This window comes from Artemia franciscana, chromosome 15 (assembly GCF_032884065.1).
Source record: "Artemia franciscana chromosome 15, ASM3288406v1, whole genome shotgun sequence".
Classification (NCBI taxonomy): Eukaryota; Metazoa; Arthropoda; class Branchiopoda; order Anostraca; family Artemiidae; genus Artemia; species Artemia franciscana.
Genome location: NC_088877.1, coordinates 35,308,981 through 35,333,798, shown reverse-complemented (window position 1 = coordinate 35,333,798; position 24,818 = coordinate 35,308,981). Strand labels below are relative to the sequence as shown.

At 34.7% G+C, this 24,818-nt stretch overlaps 1 protein-coding gene across 3 annotated transcripts in view; it reads right to left on the bottom strand.

Moving 5' to 3' along the window:
* Positions 1-24,818, bottom strand: part of LOC136036405 (exportin-5-like) — a 70,406-nt gene that overhangs the window by 2,569 nt on the left and 43,019 nt on the right. For all 3 annotated transcript variants that reach the window (XM_065718613.1, XM_065718614.1, XM_065718616.1), the window contains 4 exons: positions 17,954-18,183; positions 15,701-15,789; positions 11,582-11,739; positions 2,757-2,891 (listed from right to left, as the gene is read on the bottom strand). In XM_065718613.1, the coding sequence (XP_065574685.1) occupies positions 2,757-2,891; positions 11,582-11,739; positions 15,701-15,789; positions 17,954-18,183 (612 nt within the window). The remainder of the gene's footprint in view (positions 1-2,756; positions 2,892-11,581; positions 11,740-15,700; positions 15,790-17,953; positions 18,184-24,818) is intronic.

Genomic DNA, 24,818 nt, shown 5'->3' with positions numbered 1-24,818 from the left:
CAACATTTTACGAAAGTTTCCCATTAATACCCAAAACCTAAATTTAGACCCAGCATCAAATTTGCCTCATTTTCCCAATAACCAACCTTATATATGAACAATGGGCAAAGAGCATAACTTAAAACCCTTAGCCCAAGGGCTGTCATGTCATCCCCTGAGGCACAGTTATTTAACCTTTAGAGTATTTTAAACAAGATGGCAATTTCAAAATTTTGATCGGATGTCTTTGGTGGAGGGGTAGCTAAATTAGGCTTGGGAAGGGGGCTGGTTGCGCTTTTACTACTTTTCAGCATCCTCCTCACATACCCCAAAAGTCTCAACTTAATACAGTAAGCCTTTTTGGAGACCAGAATCAAACATGCCCTCTTGTTTCCAAACAAAATATTTATATGTTAACAATGTCTAACGTACAAAACTTATAGTATTTGCCCCGGGAGCTATGAGGGTTATGTCAGCCACGGAGGCATGGTTTTTGACTTTTGGACAATATTGAACAAAATGAGTGTCTCAAAGATGTCTTTTGGGAAGAGGCGTGGGAAGGGAGGGGATTGTCCCTAATAGCTTTCACTCTTAAAAAAGGCACTAAAATTTATCAATTTTCGACCAAATGAACCCCCTTCGAAGTTTATACAACTACCCTTTCCATATGAAATGACTTTTTGGAAAAAATTACAAGAATACATTGAAACCCTATGGTTCTTTAGACACCGCTTGAGCATTACATTGCATTTTTGTCAGCCACCATGATGGTATTTAGACTGCCGCTTTGGGCACCTGTCCAGACATCACCAATGATCACTACCAACACATCTGGTCCTTATTAATATCGATTCATCACGCATTTCTTACCCCTTTATAAGAAAGGTTGCCGCTTTAGGTATCTGTTCAAACATCACCAATGATCACTACTAACACACCTGGCCCTTACTAATATAGATTCATTACGGATTTCTTACTAATTCAACTCGTTCTTGGTATTTTTAAATCATTACTATACGTTCTGAGTAAGTTCAACTAAATTCATGCATTAATTTATGTTTTAAGACACAAATATATACAGGGCAATGAAAAAACCCAAAAATATGCTGTAGACTTCTGTTGACTATTATTAATAATACTTAACAGAAGCCAAAAAATATTCTGTTGACTATTATTAATAAAGTACTCGTTTCGGTAAATTGGACAGAAGTCAGGTAGAAAAAGTACGCACCATTGGATTCCCCATTCACTGCTCTTTCCAAAAGTAATAGTCTTTGCCGTCAAAATAGCGTACCACCCTCTTTTACCTAGTTGAGCTAGACATAGCCTTAGGATTCACACTTAAGTTTGCTGGGTTTTTTTTTGCATATTCAAATTGGCTTAATTTAGCATTATAAACAAATTGCTGGTGAGAAACAAGAATAAAAAAGCAAAACCAGAAAAACCTTAAGCTTTTTTATGTAGCCTAATGCAGGACCCATTAAGAGAGGAGGCCTGGGACGTAATTATGACGGCAGTGATTATTACACTCAAAAAGAACATTCAATGGGAATCAAATGCCCTATCTTTTTCTCTCTGATCTCTGTCCTATACTATAAATTTACCAAAATTATTTTAATAGACACTTTTAATGAGCCAAACACTCTACTAAATAAGTTGGGCTTATTTGAACTATGAAAAATTAAAATACCAAAAACTTAATACCTATACAATATCCAATGAGATATTTGAAACTTAGATACCAGGTGAAACATGTAAAACAGCAAAACAATTCCATTATCGTTCAACAATCTGTATTTGTAGAGAGAGTAAAAGCAGTCTTTATACCACAAGTTCCATTTTAAAACAATTTCTACGAATGCAAAAAGGGAATACTACGCATTTAAGAAAAAACAGAACCTTCTAATATCTTGAAAACTAAATAAGACACGGGACCAATCTTTTATTATAGAGAGTCGCATTGACACTTGAGATAATTCAACACGCCGCAGAACCTATTAAATTTAAATGTAAAAACCATTATTTTCATCTTTTCATTGACACTAAGATTAAGTGTGTGGACCCCGCTTTTAAGAAACCGTACGAAGAAAGGTTAGCAGTCACAGAGCTGCGCGCACCAACTCATTACCAGCTCTCAATTAGCACTGGCGTGATTGTGCCATACGTGAAAGCCATACGTGTGCCATACTGGTGGTGTATGGTGTACGAAGGCTGTTTAAGTGCGGCATAAAAAAAAAAAAAAAAAAAAAAAAAAAATGAGATAAGTAAATATTCGTAAATGTTAGTATTTTTAATTTTCAGCAATTCTGCTAAATCATATTAATTGGAGTGAAAATGATCAACGGGTCGCAGGCTGGACTTCACTGCAGAACCAATTGGCAGAGCATCCTAAGTCTAACAATGCATGCTATGTATACTAATTTCACATGGTATATCACATAAGGCCTTTTGAATTACCATAAACGAGGAGCCATACCCGTGGTCAAATAATGCTTGCCAAATGTATAGCACCAGATATTGATGAGTTCTTTTTGTCACACAAAAACTGACATAAGATTACTTTTAAGTTGTGATTACTTTTAGTAGTAAAAACAGAATCTAAAAGAGGAAGAACTTCCTTTTTCATTGGTACTAATGTACAAAACAAACTTACAATTGAATGAGGATGTATCCGTACACGATTGTCCAGAAGCAAGGATAAAGAGTTAATACGCTAGCACAGGATTCAAAGAACAGTGAAGGGCGGATAAATTTGTGATAAATAAGTACAAATTCACCTGTTCAGTAATTTTCTTAAGCAGGTCTCGCCTTTGTTTCTGAAGCTTAACAACAGGTGTAGCACAATCATTGAAAGTCTGTAAGTACTGTCTTAAAGCCAAGCCATCATCTTTCTGAGGGATTTTATTTAAAGTCTGAAAAAGGGACAAAATTAATAAACAAAGATCAGGAATATAAAACACTTATCAAAAGGAGATACTAAAAACATGGTTTTCGCTCATAAAAAATCCCTCCTTTTCACCGAACCAAATAAATAATAAAGTTCACACTAGAATAACTCATAGGAATGTCACTAATCCATTGCGGTTTATTGATGAAATAGCTTGTTGACAACAAATCTGAAGCTAATACTGCCATTTTGCAGCAAAAAATCAAACCATATTAACTAAATATCTCAATTCAATACAAAAATTAGAACCCTTTCCGCGCTATCCATAACCTGTGCCTTCCTCGAGATTCGACTCTAGATACTACCATCGCTACTACTACCAACAATTCAACACAGCACCAGTCCGTATGAGGTCAATAGAGCTGGGTACGCTCCTTTTCCACCCCGTCCTATTAAGAGCTTCACTCTTCACCTCCTGCCATGAAGTTCTGATTTCATTTAAATAGTACCTTATGAACTCCTCCAACCTCATTTGGGGAAGACCTACTTTTCGCTAGGCCAAAAAGCACAATCTTGGACGTTCTTCCATAAAATAAGTACTAGCTACCTCACTATTTCTTTCATAATAGCCCTAGGAAGTGAGATCCAGCCAAATTTTTTGGTACAGATGGTTGTTTGACAAATGGTCAGTCAAAGTAGTACCTACACCCATCTTTAAACAATTTCTATTGAAAAAATTCAACGAATAGAATTAAATTGCCTTTGAAACACCCACAAAAAATACTTGACCACTGTCATCACTCTAGCTTCAAATGCTCAAATCTTGGTTCGCAGACTTATCTTCCTATTATTCTAAACTTTGTTATTCTCATCCAACAAGTATGCACTGAGGCAGGTAAGAAAGAAGAGGGGGTTGATTTAGTTTTATTCAGTCTAAATAAAACTGGATAAAATTAATAAATGAAGCATGGAAATATAGAAAACTATTCTTTTTTTATTGATAAGAGAACCCGTTTCCTTCCTCCAAACCAAATAAAAACGTTAAACAGTCACCGTTTGGTTATTTTGGGCCAACTACATAATTTTTCTTTTTTAACTATGAAGAGTGAGTAAGAACCTTTGTAGTTTGTAAGCATAAATTACTCACATATACCACATTTACATACTCCAATTTGACAACAATCACCGTTATTCAAATGCATGTTAGTTGTAAGGCTACCACTGAAAATTTAGCAATATTCCAAGATATACGAAAAATCCATTACGGCGTCTTTGATTTTTTTGGTTTCTAACCAAAGTTTGATTCCTTTTTGAATCGCGTTTCTGCCACTTTCTCACTCGCTATTTTTGAAGTTCTTAGCTGTAACAGAGAGATAATAGTTCTTTGGGTTTGAAGAAGATCCCAAATATTATATATATATATATATATATATATATATATATATATATATATATATATATATATATATATATATATATATATATATATATATATATATATATATATATATATATATATATATATATATATATATATATATATATATATATATATATATATATATATATATATATATACTAGCTGTTGGGGTGGCGCTTCGCGCCACCCCAACACCTAGTTGGTGGGGGCGCTTCGCGCCCCCCCCAAGCCCCCCCGCGCGCGTAAGTCGTTACGCGCCATAATAGTTACGCGCCATTGTAGTTGTGTCCCTATGTCCCACCTGTGAATATAGATATATATATATATATATGGTTTTAACTACGTAAAACTTGCGAATATACAACATTCTTTGCTGTCCCATTGTCTTTGCATATAAATAGATTGTCAGGTTTACCGACTCTTGAACATGCAACATATAATGGTCCATGGGAAAACAATCTGTATTCAGATCTATACCTCATGATTCTAATGATTGCCCTTGAGCTTTGTTGATGGTGATTGCTAATCGACCATTCCCTGTCCCGGTGTCCCGGTCGTCATTTACATCCCCCTGTTTCCCCCGGTGTCCCCGTTGTAGTTGTGTCCCTGTGTCCCGGTCGTCATTTATATTCCCTGTGTCCCGGGTCCCGGTCATCATTTGTATCCCGGTGTCCCGGTCTGTATATACATTCGTTTTTTAGTTTTGTTTTTCTCCTTTATTTTTTTCCTTTTTTTTTCTTTTTTAGCTTATTTAGATTTTTAGATTTTTTAGTTTTTTTTATTAGTTTTTAGTTTTTATTTCTTTTTAGTTTTTTTGTCCCGGTCGTCATTTATATCCCCCTGTTTCCCCCGGTGTCCCCGTTGTAGTTGTGTCCCTGTGTCCCGGTCGTTATTTATATTCCCTGTGTCCCGGTCGTCATTTGTATCCCGGTGTACCGGTCTGTATATACATTCGTTTTTTAGTTTTGTTTTTCTCCTTTATTTTTTTCCTTTTTTTTTCTTTTTTAGTTTATTTAGATTTTTAGATTTTTTAGTTTTTTTATTAGTTTTTAGTTTTTTTTTCTTTTTAGTTTTTTTGTAGTTTTTACCTTCTTTTTAGTTTTGTTAATTTTTTTTTTTACTTGTGTCCTGGTCGTCATTTATACTCCCTGTGTCCCGGTGCTTTGTTGATTGCTAATCGAACATTCCTTTTGTCCTGGTCGCTTTCTCTTTGAGTGTCGTCATTTATTTTTTTCTTTTTTAGTTCTTTTAGTTTTTACCTTTTTTAGTTTTTTTTTAGTTTTTAGTTTTTTTAGTTTTTTACCTTTTTTTAGTTTTTTTAGTTTTTTTAGTCTTTTAGCTTTTTTATTTTTTTTATTAGTTTTTAGTTTTTTTGTAGTTTTTGCCTTTTTTTTAGTTTTTTTAGTTTTTTAGCTTTTTTATTAGTTTTTAGTTTTTTTTGTAGTTTTTGCCTTTTTTTAGTTTTTTTAGTTTTTTAGCTTTTTTATTTTTTTTATTAGTTTTTAGTTTTTTTTGTAGTTTTTGCCTTTTTTTAGTTTTTTCAGTTTTGACGTCACCTGATCCAGTTTTTTCAGGTGACGTCACCTGATCCACGATCCACAGATCCACAGACAACTTATTTTTATATATATAGATAGTTTTTTTTTTTTTACTTATGTCCTGGTCGTCATTTATACTCCCTGTGTCCCGGTGCTTTGTTGATTGCTAATCGAACATTCCTTTTGTCCTGGTCGCTTTCTCTTTGAGTGTCGTCATTTATTAGTTTTTTCCTTTTTTTTTTAGTTTTTTATTGGTTTTTACCTTTATTTTAGCTTATTTTTCAGTTTTTTCCTTTTTTTTAGTTTTTTTTTATTTTTTATTTTTTTTAGTTTTTTACCTTTTTTTAGTTTTTTTAGTTTTTTTAGTTTTTTAGCTTTTTTACTTTTTTTATTAGTTTTTAGTTTTTTTTTGTAGTTTTTGCCTTTTTTTAGTTTTTTCAGTTTTTTTTTTAGTTTTTTATTGGTTTTTACCTTTATAGTTTTTTTAGTTTTTTAGTTTTTTATTTTTTTTATTAGTTTTTAGTTTTTTTTGTAGTTTTTGCCTTTTTTAGTTTTTTCAGTTTTGACGTCACCTGATCCAGTTTTTTCAGGTGACGTCACCTGACACATCCATCCACACATCCACAGACAGACAGACAACTTATTTTTATATATATAGATATATATATATATATATATATATATATATATATATATATATATATATATATATATATATAATATAATATAATATATATATATATATATAATATAATATATATATATATATATATATGTGTATGTGTGTTTTTGAAGCATGGGCGCTCGAAACGAAAGACGGAGTAAGATTTGCTAGATGGTTTCCAGAGAAATTACCTACGGATTGTTTTGGTAACCCAACTGACTAACCCTATTCAAAACAGTATGTCTAATGAAAAGTGATGTTCAATCCCGCTTTCTAAGGATATAATGAGAGAAAGGTTGAGACCGCTAGGCTACGTTCTGGTGGCGAAAGGGTACAGATTGCCAAAGCTTGCCCTTTTCGACCAACCGTCCAGGTCTAAATGGAAAGCAGGTCATCTTTGGTTGGGGCGGCAAGATGTCGCAAAGAAAGATTTAAGGGAATCAGGAACTTCCCGGAAGTGTGAAGAGAGGCTTCGAATAGATTCAAAGCCTCTCTTCGAAGCCTCTCTCGGAGGAGGAGCATACGTAGCTGGGTTGCCCTCTGGCAGCTTGGTGCTGCGGTGAGTTATTAGTGATAGTACATACATTGATAGTACATATATATTTATATATATATATATATATATATATATATATATATATATATATAAAGATAACTTGACAGATATATGGAATAATAAGTCGGAATAAAAAATTTTCAGGGTCATTGACGCCGCATGGAACGTTAAATCAGTGTTTTAGTTACTAGGTCTTTTTTACAGCCTGTCACCAAGCCCTGCGGCACTGAGAATTGGTCTCCGGGCTTGTATTACCAAGCAGACCATCCACTGTGCTACCAAAACTAATAACTAATTAATTACCAATTTAACAGAATCAGTAATTAGAATCAATAACTTTTTAAAGATAGTAAATATAAGAAGTAAAGTAAATATAATCACTTCAAAGAAAGCTTTTTCTAAATAAACTAACTTGGTCAGTATTGGAACCCGAGAAATCAATACTGGACACAATATAAGTGTCATATACCTTTACTTATATGTTGAAACCTGCTTAAGAAGCCCTTGGAACATCCTCAATGATAATATAGACGACGCGCCTCGGACTTCGACATGAGAGTAAACCCATCTATATCCATGATAATGCCAATGTGTTTTCTAAAATCATCACCCCATTTTTAATCATTCCTGAAACTTCTATGTGCCCCTTTAAACTACTAGGCGTCACAATTTCTTCCAATTCAAAGTGGGATATCTACGTTGAAGATAGCATCCATAGACCTAATGCGCCTTATTTCCCTTCTTTAGCCCTGCAATAGATGGTGTCCTTCCAGTTCATTCCTTAAGGATTTATATTTTCTGTGTCCACCCACCTCTCGAATATACTTGTCCGGCTTGGCACCCTGGCATCTCTCACGAAGAATCAGAAAAAATTAAATCCAACCAAACCCTGCAAATAATTTTCAAAGAAGGCAAGGTGCCATACTCTCTTTTATCTAAGAAAAGCTAGATTGAAAACACTTGAGCACAGGAGAGTTACGTTGTGCCTCCGTTTTGCAAAAAAAAAAAAAAAAAAAAAAAAAAAAAAATGTAATAAGAAACCCTCGCAGAAAAAAAGCATTTTTCCCAAACTTCACTCCTCACTAAGATACCGTCCACCTCACGTTGATTCTGAACCCTTACCTGTCTTTTCATCTATTCGCTACTTTACCTCCAGATATGAAATAAGCTTTGTCCTTTTTATTACAGAAAAATAAATAAAGTATCCCACCAGTTTCTCTCTTTCATTATTGGATATGGTTCTGCCCAGGTTTTGTGTTTGCCCCCCCCCCTTTGAAATGTCCCTGTTGAATTTCTTTATATGCATTCATTTTTGTTTTAGTTTAGTTCATCCAGTTCATATCTTTTTTACTTTTTAACTGATACTTCAGAGTTTAATTATCAACTAACGAATGATTATTCATTCTGATTTTTCTTTCGTTTTGGCATCCTATGTCAGTTTTTCAATTTTTGTATTGTTTAAAATTTTTTTTTAATCCAGACGACTTCAGCCATTCGGGGCTTGTCATAGTAATGTTTGAAATAAATATCTTATCATTCACTGTGCCACCATAACTAATGACTAATTACTATTTCTTACAAAATAAATCACTTAAAAGAAAGCTTTTCTTTTTTTTGAAATAAACTAACTTGGTCAGAATCAGAACCCAAGAATAATACTTTAGCCTCGACAACTAGACATTATAATTAGATACTAGGTGCTCAATAGAATTGACTAGCGAAAGAATATTAATAGAAATAACTAACAATCCATCTAACTTTTTACTATCTAACTAACTATTAATTAACAGAAATAACTAAGTACTGAAGAGAGAGGTTGAAGGGTTGTGACTTTCAAGGATTTTGGTCTTTGAGGTCGGGATCTTAAAGGTTGAAAGGGCGGGGGGAATAAATCTTGGAAACGGGGTTTGTCATGGCTTTATTGCCAAACCAGGTACACAGGAGGGTTCTTCTCTCTGATAGGGTAGTGAGCTGGAAATGCTTAAGAAGAAAGTGATATGGGAGTTTACCTTGACCATAGATAATTCTTAATGTTCGCTTCTGGACTGACTTTATTGAATAAGATTGGGAAGTAGTTAAGCTAAAATGCCAAACCGGACAAGAATATTCAAGAACGGGGCGAATGAAACTTGTATAAATTTTTAAAAGGCGGAATGCAGGGCAAGAAAACTTGAAGAAAATTTTAAGCGTAGAAAGTGCCAAATTAGCTTGCTTTGTGATGTTAGTAACGTGGAGCTCCCACTTCAGATCGCTCGAGATAATGATACCGAGGAGTTTGAACTGCTGGATGGGCATCTCCAGAGCGATTGGTTACTTGAATGAAGGTGTACTCTTCAAGAAACTGATAGTCATGATATTTGAATTTCCGGCATTCACAGTCATGTTGGCCTTTGTAGCGTCACTGGAAATGTCTCCCATGATTTCCATGGCTGAGCTCTTCAAATTTTTCAAGCATGTTTCCAGTAAGGACATGCCGTTGACAAATTTCCAGCAATCAGCGTATTCAGGAACAAGTCCATTTATCATAATCAGGAACAGGAGTGGGCCAAGGAGGGTACCCTGGGGCACACCACAGTGAACTGGAAGGAGATCTGAATAGACACTTTTTTACTTTACACATTGAAAGACGCAATTATTCTAACAAGGTTTGGGTTAAAATGAAATTATTTTAGGAGTTTTTCAACTACATTATTGTGATTAATCAGACCAAAAGCGTTTTGGAGGTCTATTAGAAGTAGATTTAGCCAAACATCATGGTTTTCTAAGTTTTTGTATATTGCATCCAGTAAGCTTACAAGACAATGAGCAGTGGAAAGGCTAAGTTGATTACCATATTGTTTTGGGTCAATAAGTTCTTCAATTTTTGATTTGAGCCAATCAGTCAGAAAGCTTTCATATAATTTCGAAAAAACTGAGGTGAGCATAATTAGTCAAACCCCATTGAGACCCTCCTCAGCACCATTTTCGTTTCGAGAAAAGATTTTCCATAATTATCAGACAGCTTCCTTCGAAAGATTTGAACTTTAGAATTGACATCAGGAGTAGCTAGGACCTCAGACCAGCGCTCTTCAGAAATCGAGGAACAGAAACCGAGAATACCTTTGTCGGTTAGTGGGTAATGCAGCGTTTCCGTGACTTTGTATTCGACCTTCATTTGATCCAGTGATTGCATTCTGAGAATATAATGGTAGCTCCCTCCTAACGGTGGTAAAGCTTCTGGTTGACTGTAGAACTTATGCAAGTAAGTACAGATGACATCTAAAGAGGAGCCTCCTTTGGTTGTGGGTATATACCACTTGCTTTAGGTGTAGACCTCTGCATAGATATTCGAGTTTCAGTTCATTGGCATCATCAAGGAGTAAAACCCCAGTGTTTGAGAGTTTCGAGAGAACAAAATCGGCACTGGCTTGAAGTTTTTCAACGAACTTTCGTCGAATCCCCGCATGCTGACCTGGGGAGCAATAAAAATTACATACTAGGATACTAGACAATGGACGAGGGAGTACTTTCGGTTTAATACTTATCCACATGATTTCATCACAATCATCAATGCCGGGGATTGTGATCAGTCTTGATCTAAGTTCCTCACGGCACAACAAGCGAAGTCCTCCACCACGCTTACCAAGCGAGTGATCGGTTGGCCTCAGTTTCAAAAAATTTTTGTAGCCTGAAGCTTTCAGGGAGTCAGGGTGTTGCGCCTGGACTTCAGTTACGGAAAACAAGGTTGGAATTTGTGAGATTCAAAGTAATAGCCAGTTCTGTCATTTTCTCGAAGTTGAGACTCTCAGCATTACAAAGGAAGAAATTTGAAAAGTGATATCTTGAACCAAAGGAAGAAGAAACTGTTTTATTTTTTATTTTCGGGGTTCTAGGGGAATAATCGGAGAAAACCGACTAGGGGGTCAGTCATTGAACGCCACCTTGCGAAGTTTTTTGGATGGGAATAAGGCAAAGGTTCAATCAGGCAACGACTCGCAGGTTTATCGTGAACTAGCCTAGTCCGGGAAGAGAACTCTTGCCTTGGTATGGAAACGTGGGCAAAACTACAAGTTCTGTCAACACAAGTTAAAATACTACACAAATCTACATGATCAACAGAGCAGTTGCTATTTCTACAACTTTTCGACCTAAAATTACGACACACATGTAAAAATTTGCACTTCTTTTTCCGTTTACAAAAGCCACTCTAAAAAAATTTACATAGCGTACTGAATTTACAAGGTCGCTGTGTAACCTGACCTGCATTCACAGAATTCAAATTTTGGGTCACTTCATTAAATCTCGACTGCGGGCTACAATGCGTTGAACTTGGCACTAAAACAAGGTTATTTTCTAGTGATGAGGTATTGCAGGTACCGAGACTCCTATTATGCGGTAAACTTCTTTATATAGTATTATTAACAAAATAATTCTGTCACTGGGTCACTTTTTTACCATCAAAATGAAGGCCCTTACACATCTTATTATATATAATAATTAGGTGGAAAAACAAAATGTATACGAAAAAAAAGAAAAGAAAAAAAAAACTATGACCTACTTCAATCAGGTTTGGATATGCCTTCAGACAGCAGTTCAAAATTTTTTGACAAAGATTTAGAAGGGCATTCCTTTCAGTTTCGTGTTCACCATTAACTTCAAGGCCATGAAGCGAACTTGTTAACAGAGACAAAGCAAGATCGAAGCCGATGGCGCCATCTAGAATTAAAGAGTAGAATTATTATAAAGTAAGGGAGCAGTCGAGGCAACTTTTCTTTTCTCAATTTGTTAAACTTCTTGTTGCCCATTTTCACGCGTTCTTTTTCCCTAGAAGTTTCCACAAGAGGCTTCTGGCAGTTTTAGAAAGAAAGCACCAACATAAATTTGTCTCTACTTAACTCTCAATGGCCTCGGTAGCCATCGTCTCTTTACCGTGTTCATCACTGACATCAAGCCCATAAAGTGAAGTCGTTAATAGAAACAGAGAGAGATCAAAGCCGATGGTGCTATCTTGCATTATCATAGAATACTATTAACTGCTAGGGAGCAGTCAGGAATTTTTTTTTTAAGAGGACTTAAGAGAGATTTCAATCTTTAAAAATATGTAGGTCTTTATATCCATTTTTCATACATTTTTATTACCTTTTAAGAAAAAAGAGACACTAAAAAATCTGTCCCAAGGACTCTACATTGGCTCTCACCAATCCCAGTGTCCACCATCTTCATTAAATGTCATATCATTGTAATCCTCAATACCAAGAAGCACACTTAGTCGTTGAGCTGAAGTAAAACCAAACCTGATAAGGCTATAAAAAATGAAAACCTTTAAAAGTGAATTGTCAACTTTAGAAACTTCAAACAATGTACTAGTTCTCCAGAGGACTCCACTTTCTTAGGGGTACAAAAAATTTATTAGAAAGCAAAAGAATTTATATTGGAAAGTTTTAAAAAAAGCGAATATAAACGATTAAAATAAAACATGTAGAAAATGGTTTTATTTTCTACCGTGAAGGTCCAGTGCTAGATTAAGACCTTGCAGGGTCCTTATTCTATACACATTTTGTAACCTTCTTGAATAAAATCTGTTTTTATGAAATTATCAAGGTAATTGTGCAACGGCCCCCCAACTAACGGGCTCTTCATAAAAAATATAGTAGGCAATTTTCAGGTTAAGGCTATCATACTCTGTCATATATGACTTGTTTCGATACGATAATGTTTCGATGATCTTCATATCGGGCCAAAATTCCCTGCCTCCCTCGCTCAGTGAAACAAATATTTTAAATGTAAAACCTTTCGACAAAAGAGCAGAACTGTCCCCTCAGCGCCCATTTTCAACACCGCTTAAATATATATCTTTGAATTAAAAAAAGTGTAGCAGTTATTTTGAGCGATTCAAGCTATTCAAGCTATGCTGGTAAAACTACATTCATAAACAAGGGTAAAGCATGCGTAAAGAATTTATATTTTTTTGCCAGATAGTCCAATTAAAATAGACAGACTAGCATACAGAAAAATATTGATAACAAGATTTATAATAAAATAAAATTAAAAACTGAAATTAAAACATAAAAGTGATATGAAACTAACCAGAAAAACAGTACAAATATATACATAAAAAAACACACCAAGATATTTTTCTTTAGTAGAAGAAATATAATATTAAAAAGTAAATTCATATTTCATCATAATATAAAAATAATATGTATAAAGATATAATAGAAACATAAGTAATAACGTGCACATTTAACGTAAAAAAAAAGAAATCAAGAATAAATCAAGAGCAATTTGTATATAGATAATAAATGGTCTACTAATGTGACTTGGAAAATACAGAAACATTTGCCCAGAAGTAGTTCTAGGTTCGCAAGTTAAATTTCCTGCCTTTTTTGTAAACCAAGAGATAGATAGATCATTTGTCAATTCCACCCATCGCTTTAGTCACACATCTCGTACATTTTTCACGTTCTTTATTCAAAGATAAGACCTATGTGTATTTTAACCAGTGAATCAGTTGGAAAGGTGCTCAAACCAATCACATGTCCTTTTTTTTTAATATGACCTATGCTTATTTTTTACCAATGAATCAGTTGGTGAGGTGCTCAAACCAATCAGAGGTCCTCTTTTTATACGACCTATGTTTTTTTTTTTTACCAATGAATCAGTTGGTGAGGTGCTCAAACCAATCAGATATCCTTTTTTTATTTAACCTAGTCTCAAAGGCATTATACTACAAAATGTGAGACCTCAACCACTTTCAACTTGAAGGAGGGGGAGGTTTCAAGTGAGAAATGAAGATGTAATTCTAATTATTTTAACTTAAACGTAACCAAATTATAAAGTTACCTTGGTGGTTTTAGCATTCACATTAACATTCACCTAGAATTTTTTACCAATGAATTAGTTGGTGAGGTGCACAAACCAATCACCCATCCTTTTTTGTAATACGACAGGTTTATTTTTACCAATGAATCGGTTGGTGAGGTGCTCAGACCAATCAGATATCCTACTCTTTTTTTTTATTTAACCTAGTCTAAAAGGCATTATATTACAAAATGCGAGACCTCAGTCACTTTTAAATTTAAGGGGGGAGTGTTCAAGTGAGAAATAAAGCACTAATTCTAACTATTTTAACTTAAACGTAACCAAATTATAAAATTACCTTGGTAGTTTTAACATTAATCTCAAGAAAATAGTCGTCTTACATACAGTAAATCCTTCTGTAAGATGGTTTGCACCGTAAACCGCAAGACTTTGCGTAAAGACGTTTTACACCGTAAGCCGTAAGACGTTCTGTAACACGTCGCCATCTTACCCTTAAACCTTCATTTTATCTTCATTTACAGTTTTGTTTTATTTAATTGTATTTTGTTTACGTTGTATTTTCGATACGTTTTAGCATACGGCTAAAGACTCTTTCAATACTATTTATTAGTGTTATTATTATACAGCACCACTGCAGTAAGCCAAAATAGCGAAACAAATAAAAATAAATAAAAAGCGAAAAAATAACAAAATGCAAAATTAGCGTTCATATCTCTCTATGGTATAAAGCATTAAACTTAAGCTACCACCCGGTTATAACTGTCAATAAAAAGCCAAATTTTATGAAAAGAATGGGATGTTCCTTGAATTTAACGTTATATTTGTACTACAGAAAGGGGAAGAGTGAAATGACCAGAAATTGCTTGCATTAGCAATAATTTGTTACCAGTCTTTATACATTTTTTTTTGTCAAATCAAGGTTTACGTTCCTGTCAAGACCATATCCAGGATTTTTTTTCAGGGGAGGGGGTGTACAAACAAACTTTCAAAAACGCATCAAAAATAAGTTTATATTCACATTTGTTACGTTTTTACGAGTCGGACAAAAATTTCAGGAGAAGGGGGAGGGGTTTAAACCTCTTAAGACCCCTGGATATGGCCTTGGTCCCTATGCTTGTTTATGTATGTTTTATTTCTGATCTCCTATTTTTTATTTCTGATCTCCTTAATATGTCAAAAGTTTAGACAGAAATGGAAGACAAAAGAAAAAAAAAGACAAAAATTTAGTTAACGTCCCAGATTCAGTTCTATTCAGTTGGCAAATTAATTTTTTAAAACTTGATACATAGGGTTTTTCGTACAAAAATTACATTAAAATAAGTTAAAAATCTTTGAAAATAACTATTTTCCTATTTTGAAGCAAGTCTAAGTAGGGGGCAGGTGAATCTTTTTTTGACTGTTTAAACGAAGAAAAACAAAAAAGGCATCTTCAAAATCCCTGCCCCCTAGTTTGAAATCATCTAAGAAAACGCCTAGGTGATATTATAACTCTGGCTCGCTGAATGTATAGATCTGAGACTAATGAACCCAGTGATATATGTAATTTGGTCTTTTGGTGTAAGTTGTTACTGTCCAATCACAAAAAAGGCTTGTTTTAACGGAATGAATACCTTAATATTGAAGATAAGGAAACTGTTATACTAAGCTTCTATCTTTTCTAATTTAAAAAATTCTACTTTATATCTTAGCTCAGATTTGTCAAAAAAACTACTATGCTTTCAAATCGAAAACTGTTCAGCTCGAGAAATAACGCACGGGATATATAATTGTAGCCGTGGGTAATTTCGATTGTATCACCATAAATGATTATATCGCCCGGGCACCAAAATGCAAAAAAAAGAGAAAATAAACACACCTGGCACATGCACTTGCATGAATTCAATAATTTTTGAAAGTCCTTCCGCAGCAAGACGACAGGGTGATGAATCAGGCCATGCTATCGCCCTAAAAAAAAAACTACGTCAAACAATCAAACACATTATATAAAAGCGTATATATATATATATATATATATATATATATATATATATATATATATATATATATATATATATATATATATATATATATATATATACTAGCTGTACCCCAACACCTAGTTGGTGGGGGCGCTTCGCACCCCCAAAGTTCCCCCGCACGCTTAAGTCGTTACGCGCCATTGTAGTTGTGTCCCTGTACCACACCTGTGAATATAGATAAGATATATATATACATGTTTTTAACTACGTAAAACTTGCAAATATACAACATTCTTCGATGTCCCATTGTCTGTGCATATAAATAGATTGTCAGGTTTACCGACTCTTGAACATGCAACATAAAATTGTCCATGGGAAAAACAATCCGTATTCAGATCTATACCTCATTATTCTAATGATTGCCCTTGAGCTTTGTTGATGGTGATTGCTAATCGAACATTCCCTGTGTCCCCGTCGTCATTTATATATCCCCCTGTGCCCCCGTTGTAGTTGTGTCCCTGTGTCCCGGTCGTCATTTATATTCCCAGTATCCCGGTCGTCATTTGTGTCCCAGTGTCCCAGTCTCTAATTTCTCTTTGAGCGTCCCGGTCGTCATTTATATTCCCTATGTCCCGGTGTCCCGGTCGTCATTTGTGTCCCGGTCTGTAATTTCGTCAGTCGACAAACATGACGTCAGTCGACGCACAAATATGACGTTAGTCGACAGACACACAAACAAACAACTTATATATATACATATATATATATATATATATATATATATATATATATATATATATATATATATATATATATATATATATATATATATATATATATATCATTTTATACAATATTTATTTTATATATTAGATAGGAATTGGCAAGTCACATTACTATTCTTGACTATATAAATTTTCTCACGGAGAAGGTGAAGATGGAGTTGGGGGAGGAGCGAGTTGGTGAGCGCGAACAAAATTGAGTATTCTTGCATTTGAATCACCTATACTGTAGTGTCTATAACGTCTGCTTCATTTCAAGAAGATATCTAACTTGATTATAGAAGAAACCTGTTTTTGAACTTATTATCCTATCGTTTTAATGACAGGAAACGTGGGAAGTAGCAGAGAAGGGTTATAAGCTTGAGGGATATTTTGTTAGAGGAGGGAGGGGTGGTTGGTGAATGAGTGCTTCAAAAGCACAACAGAGTTAGAGATGTGATAATAAAAGCGTTTACTGAACCGTTGAAACATTCACAAGCAATACCACGCCATTTTAGCCAGTCAGTCACAAAAGTGGGAATTTTTCTTATACCAAATTTCACAGCACCGTCTATGACTACGGTATGTCATTAATCTTGAAAATTAAACAAATAAAATCAAAATCGTATTCTCGCAGTTTCCATACTATAACGAAGGAGTAGCAAAAACTAGAATGACGTATAAGTATGATTCATGTTAAACGTTAAAAGAAAGGTTAAAACAAAACAAAAATAAAGAGGGGCAATGGTAAACTATACCTTCTTATCTATAAGCCCTCACAGTAAGAAGTACTGTCTCTAATAAATTGAATAATGGGCTAAACCATTTAGAGTACGATTTCTTAACTTTGCTTCTGAATATTTTTTTTTTTATTAATCTAGATGACTAAGAACAGAGTAAGAGTTCTAACAACCATCAGAATAAGACATTTTATTTTGCATAAATTGAATAATGAACAAAGCAGTTAGTGTTAGGCCCCCCCCCCCAAAAAAAACAGCCTATCTTCCTAGACAAACATCTTACCAACCTCGAGTAGAACATTTAATGCCCTGTTGCTGGATTGTTTTGTAACCAGGAGTGTCAATTCACAAAAATGTGGAGGGAGGTAAGGGCAAGGATCGTTTTTTCATTTTAAAAATTAAGATAGAAAACAGTTATTTTCAAAATTTAGGGGGAGAGGGAGGGGGTAGTTCTTTTTTATTATTTCAATGGATATACAAAAAACTATTAATTTTTGGCACATTTTTACGAGTAGGACAAAGATTTCGGAGGGGGGGGGGAACCCACTACCCCCTGGGTACAGCCTTGGCGTGAGGATATTTTGACTTTACTCAGTTGTTTCGCTCATACACATATGTATGTTTCAAAGAATAAAGCTGAATCACTTACCTGATCAGCGCTAAAAGAAATTTCTGCGCAACTTCGTCACAAGAAAGTATAGTCTTGGCTAGTTCACTAATGCAATTAACTCCAACTGCACGATCTTTCATTTCTTCATTCATCTCTATGGCTTCAAAATTTTCTTTTGCTTCATCATTTTTGCAGTTTCTACTTTCTTCAAGTTCAATCTTTTTTATTTTTTTAAATTCTACTTCATGACGACTGCCCAATGTAACAACCTGAAATTAAGGTAATTATTTCATTGTATAGGGGTACTTTTTCTTCATTTGATTTCTTTTTAAAGAGGAGATGGAGCTTGTTTAGGTAAAGCACAGAGAAACCGAAAAGAAATTTTGTCAAACAATCAGGATTGGTATCAGCAGTTTCAGAGGTTTTTGACTTTTTTTTTCTGCACAGCGAAATTCTTTAGTTCTTTCTAGTAGTGATAAATCTTTATTAATACAACAAAAAACAACAACTTTGACATTCACTTTTTAACAATCACAAAAAATCAAATAAAATAAACAAAACTTTCCCACTAAAAAAAACCTATGAGGATTTGGGGTCGTGCAAAAGTCCAGATAACTACTGGCTATATATTTATTATTTGATTAAATCAAATCAAAATAACAATAATCTTATTATAAAATAAAATAATAAATTTACTCTTCACCAATCATCAACACACAACTCAACCCCATCCCACCCAGCAACCTACCCCCACCCCCACCATATCAAGCGACCAGGCGTGCAATCCCTTCGTACTCCAACTAAAACAGACTTTACTACGGCATCGGTAAATCAAGTCACCGCATTACAGACTATGTAGAAACGACTTTCGTAGTACAGGTAGTATTTGTGTATCGATACTTTTGGTGTCGATCCTAAATAATTTACCAATGTGGAGACCACACTGGCTAATCACGACAAAACGAAAAAATCGTAAAGAAGAGAGAAACGAGGACAATAACACGCAGTGAAAATTCACAGAGAACGATGCAAATTTTTTTCTCGCGACCTCTGCTTGACCATCTTCAGGGCAGAAAAAAAACAAAAAAATAAAAAAAACAGACGAATTCCAAAGGACTTATAAAGTCCAAAGGACTTTTTTCCAAAGTATTTTTATATTATCCTTTGGACTTATATCTGTATTTTTTTTATTATTATTGTACACTGAAGATGGTCAAGCAGAGGTCTTGACTTAAATATTTGCATAGTTTGCTTCAATTTTTCACTGGCTATTTTTATCCTCATTTCTCTCTCTTCTTTACGATTTCATTTGTTTTAGTATCGATCCCTATATACGATATTACTGAGTACCGATATTCGGAGTACCTAATTGAGTATCGAGCAAGTGCTAGCAGTCCGGGTTAGTCGCTAAATTATTTGTCATGTATTTTTAGACTAAAAAGGGGTTTAATTGGTTTCAGGTGATGAAGGTGAAAACTGTTTGATTATAGGGGGTATTATATGCTAGAATATTCAGGCGTACGTGACTTTTTTTCTTTTCTTTGGCTTGCTAAGTGGATATGAATTAAAAAAAAATATCCAAGAAACGATTACCACACCTATATTTTGAGAAACATGAGATAACCAAAATCCGCAGATAATAATATCAAATAAGCCAGTTGAATATAATTCCTCACCTTTATTTTCCCCAATAATCGAGGCATTTCAAATTAAAAACTGAACAGCAAAAAAAAAAAAAAAAAAAAAAAAAAAAACAGTATCAAATTTTTTTTTGAAAAATTTAATCTTTTTGTCATTCATCTTACACACTAAACCACGAGACATTAAACCACATAGTGTGTTTCAAGTCAATGCCAAGAAAACTACAAAATTGGGAAAAGCAAAAAATTCTATAAGGTTCATTGGTCTTGGAGCAAGTGACAATTTACAAGCACGAGAAACAGATATAGTGTTCGTTAAATGAAAAATAATTCATCACGAAGTTGCACTTGATCAAAGACTCTATCAGAATTTGAACAGGCAGGGGCGCACACCTCAGTTTCTGGGAGCACTATGGAGGGAGAGAGGGGTGAGGATTGGCTGTAATTTTTCTATATAAAATTCTACATATCTAAAATAAACACGAGATAATGGGTAGATTTTGTGAAAAACATAACAGCAAAAAAATAGAACAAAAAAGTATTAACAAAAGGCATTACATTTAGTCATTTTATCATCCGCCGGGCGTTAATCAAATCCTGGTCAAACAACTCGTTGACTACGAATCGGACGAAAGAAAAATCCAATAAGGTTCATTGCTCGTGGAGATAAAAACTATCTTTAAGCCGAAAACAGAAGCATCTTATCAAAAATAATTCACCACAAAGTTGCATGTGATTAAAAACTCAATTAAATATTTAAATAACCAAGGCCGTGCACCAAATTTTTTTCGAGAAATAGAGAGAAGGGGAGGATGGGGATTTCCTGAAATTTTTCTGTGCGTAAAACAATACATACATAAAATATACACGAAGAAAGAATGTAGGCATTGTCCAAACTATTTTCTTTTTAGTAAAAAAAAAAAAAAAAAAAAAAAAAAAAAAAAAAAAAAAAAAAAAAAAAAAAAAAAAAAAAAAAAAAATACAACTATTTAAGTCAAAGTCGACCAGGTAGATTTTTTGTCAAAAAATACTGGCTGAACCAATCAGCTTCTATCGACTTGTAGCACTTCTTTTTATGACAATGTTAGTGGCACCAGGGTGCTTCAAACTTAGGTTCTTCTTTGCCACGAATCAATTTTCCAAATTCCAAATCCCCTTATAGGTATCTAATATACCTAGTATCCCCTAGTATCTAATAGTCCCTTATAGGTATGTTAATCGTACTGTGTTACTGGTTTTTTGTCTATCTTAGGGCTGTACAAAGTAGTAGCAATAGTTGGTCGAAGGAAGGATGTCAAAATATCGAAATTAAAGCAATTTAACTTTTGCAACAGATATCTCTCGAAAAGTTTTCTATTTTTTTCTGAAAATATCTGATTGAAGAAGTATTCTTAGCAGACTGTCTGTGATTATTTTGATTTGATTTTGATTTGAATTATTGACAAAAAAAAAAAAACAAAAAAAACAAAACAAACAGTACATGGAGTTATTCCTGTACTGCCAACATGCCAGAGGTTATAAACAGCCAATGCGGGGATTTGAGAAACCAATCATCAGACAAAAATATCACAAAAAATTTGACAAAAATATCATCAAACAAAATATCCCGTTTCTAATATCATTAAACAGGAAAACTAAACAAACAACAAACAAACAAAAACTAAACACCACCAAAATATAAGAATCTTTTTTTCATCTACTCAATAAAATGAACAAGATTAGCGAAATCAATTTTTCTATATATTTGGACATATCCAGACAGTGGATGGGGACCCAGTTGATTCGAGAAAGGACCCAAACCCCCCATCTACTTCACCTGGTAGACCGATACCCAAACTCTCTGCTGAGTCCCAGGTGCTGTATGATTTGATTACAAGAATTGATATTTCAGTCCGACAGATTTCATCTGAAATAGCTCTGCTACGAACTGAGCTTGCCCAGAAGCCTAGCTATGAAGAAACGCATAAATATGTAGATGGTGCATTTCTGGACCTTAACTCTCGGTTGCAGAAAATTGAAAAAAAATACACCCAGACTTCCCAGCAGACTGATGAGATACGAGAAATTGTAAGGGAAGAAACCTTCTGCCATCATGAAGCACAACGGAGAAAAATGAATATTATTGTAAAAAATTTACCGGAACAAGAAGGAGTTGATGATGTAACTCAAGTGAAGCAAATAATTCAAAAGCAGCTTCAACTTCCAGTGCCAACAATATTAAAGGCAACCAGGCTGGGGGAGAAATTACCAACCACTCAGAACTCTGTTTCAAGATACCAGCCCCTTCTAATTCAGCTGCCAGAATCAGAAATTGCTCTGAAAAGATAGATTGTGCAAATGTCTTATGTGAAAAGAAAAAGCCTTCAAACATTCTTTCGCAATGATGTACCCAAACGGTTTAGAACAGCTGGTAGTATTAGTGAACCTCTCTCAAGAGGACCAAAAAACTAATTGAGCATAAGACCATGAGCAGCAGCTCTATTGCTGACAAAGGGAAAGTAAACCCGGCTGTTTGCCAATAACCCTGGTACGATACGTCACTCCTACTCATTTCCTAGAATCCTTCTTGCGAATGTAAGGTCACTAGTAAATAAAACGGAGGAACTACAAATTATTCTTGGCGAAAACCAGATTGATATTGCTTGCCTTACAGAAACATGGTCTGCTACAGAAGATTCTTGCTCGATTCCTAATTATGACTCCCATTTTAAGCCCAGATTGGACAAAGATGGTATTCCTCTATCTCATGGTGGAGGAGTTGCTTTTTTTGTAAGTGTACCCTCCCAAATCGCATTCTATCTTTTTCTGAAATAGAGAACAACTCCAAAACTGAAGTTTTATGGCTCTGGACCAGACCCAAAAACCTCCCAAAAGACGTATCATGCATGATTTTTTGTATTATTTATTACCCTCCCCGTAGTGGATTTAAGAAGGAGCTGACGGCATATCTGCAACTTTATACTGAAAGAATTCGCCACAAGTACCCCTATGCTGCAATTACATTATGTGGTGATTTTAATGAGCTAGACCAAAAGTGGCTTAGCGCTGCTCTTAGTCTTGACCAGGTAGTCAAGTCACCTACACGCAGTGATAAAACCCTAGACTTGATTTTTACCAACATTGAAGATTACTACTGTGCCCCGAAAATAGCCCCTCCATTAGGGGCAAGTGACCATCTATGCATCTTTTGGACCCCTTTATCATCCTTTCCCCCTAAACCATTGATCAGTTATTCATATAGACCCATTACTGACGAGAAGATTGCCCATTTCAAAGTAAAACTTAGCTCCAAATCCTGGGCCAATATCCTATGTCTTACCAATGGTGATGAAATGGCTTCTAAAATTTCAGCTGAACTTTTCCAGTTATACTGTGACACCTTTCCAGTGAAAAAAGTCAATTACAAATCCAATTGTAAACCATGGATAAATAAAAAAATTTTGTGCCTAATAAATGAACGTGATAGACTCTTTAAGGAAGGATTTTTCCAGGAATCTCGAAAACTTCGAAACATTGTTATTAGTGAAATTCGTAAAGCAAGAAAAGAGCATGGTGCTCACGTGCTCAATAAGTTACTGTATTCTAACCCTAAGAATTTCCACAAATGTATCCAAGATCTCATGGGAAAGGTCTCTTCTAAGTTTCTCTTACTGGATAGCAATGGCAACCCAGTGAGTGCAGACATCATAAACGATTATTTTACTTCAACTTGTAAAACTCACCCGCCACTCCAAAATATGCCGGCCAACAGTGCAGTGAGTGACATTCCTGTGATTGGAATACATCAGACCCAGCTTAAACTCGAAAATCTTGATACAAATAAGTCAGTTTACCCAGGTGATATCCCTACCAAATTGATTGTGAAATGTGTCCATTATTTAAGTGTACCTCTAACTGCAATTTTTAACCAATGTTTTGTAAATGGTATTTTTCCAGTGTGTTTTAAACGAGCTATTATATCGCCTATACCGAAAAACAAGACCCCAAGAGTCCCCTCTAACTTAAGACCAATATCAAAAACCTCTATTTTCTCTAAAATTTTTGAAAGTTTTATTTACAATTTCCTCTTTGATGATATTCAAGATAAAATTAACCCAAATCAGTTTGGCTTTAGGCCGAATCATAGCACCACCCATTGTTTATGTTATATACTTGACACTGTTTTCAAACATCTTGAGTTAAGTAGTTCCTACGTTGAGGCTGTTTTGCTGATATTAGTAAAGCCTTTGACAACTTGGATCATCAGACAGTTATTGATAATGCAAGGGCTTTAGGTGTCAGAGATTTTGTTTTACGTATAGTAGCTAGTTTTTTATCTGGTCGTGAGCAATGTGTACTCCTCCCTAACGGAGATTCATCAGGTTTTACCTCGATTTCCTGTGGAGCACCCAAAGGGACTAAATTGGGTCCTTTAGCATTCTTAATTGTTTTTAACAATGTTTTACCAAACTTTGACAACACTTTTAAATTTGCGGATGATTTGACATTACTTAACCTTTGTCAAACCTCAAACACTTTGGGCGTTAAACTTGACTCACTCATTAACAACTTAAAGAATGATCTTGCCGATGTTAAACTCAATCTGAGCATACCGGAAAGCAGTTTAATGCTATTCTCCTTTTTAAAAAATATACCCCCAATAAATAATTACCTTTGCATCCCAAATTTAAACATGGTTAAGCTACTTGGTGTGCACTTGGACAATGACCTTAAATGGAAATCTCACTCTTTTCACTTATTTAAAACAGGTGGTTTTCTCCTTAGATCTTTCTCCCTTCTTAAACGGTTCTCCATATCAATCCAGAACCTTAAAATAATTTATTGTTCTTATATAAGACCTTGTCTTGAATATGCTTGCCCTGTCTGGCACCCTGGACTGACCAAATCCCAATGTTCTAAAATTGAAAGCATTCAAAAAAGAGCTATAAAAATTATACTGGGGACGTCCTATACTACTTATGATGAAGGTTTGGCTAGACTTGAACTCACTACATTGGAATCACGACGTCACTTCCTTACCATGAACTTCGGGCACAAGTGCCTTAGTTCTGACTATCATCGACGTCTTCTTCCCCCCTTCAAAGAAAACCCCCCAATCCTTCCCAATACAAGACTTAATGCTCGTAGAGCTCCAAATACTCAACTTGACTTGTGTCCCCAAATGTTGACAATGAGGTACAAAAACTCTTTCGTTCCCTATTTTGTTTCGCATTTTAATAATTGATTTAACTTTGTAACTATGTTTATCCCTTAACATTTATTTT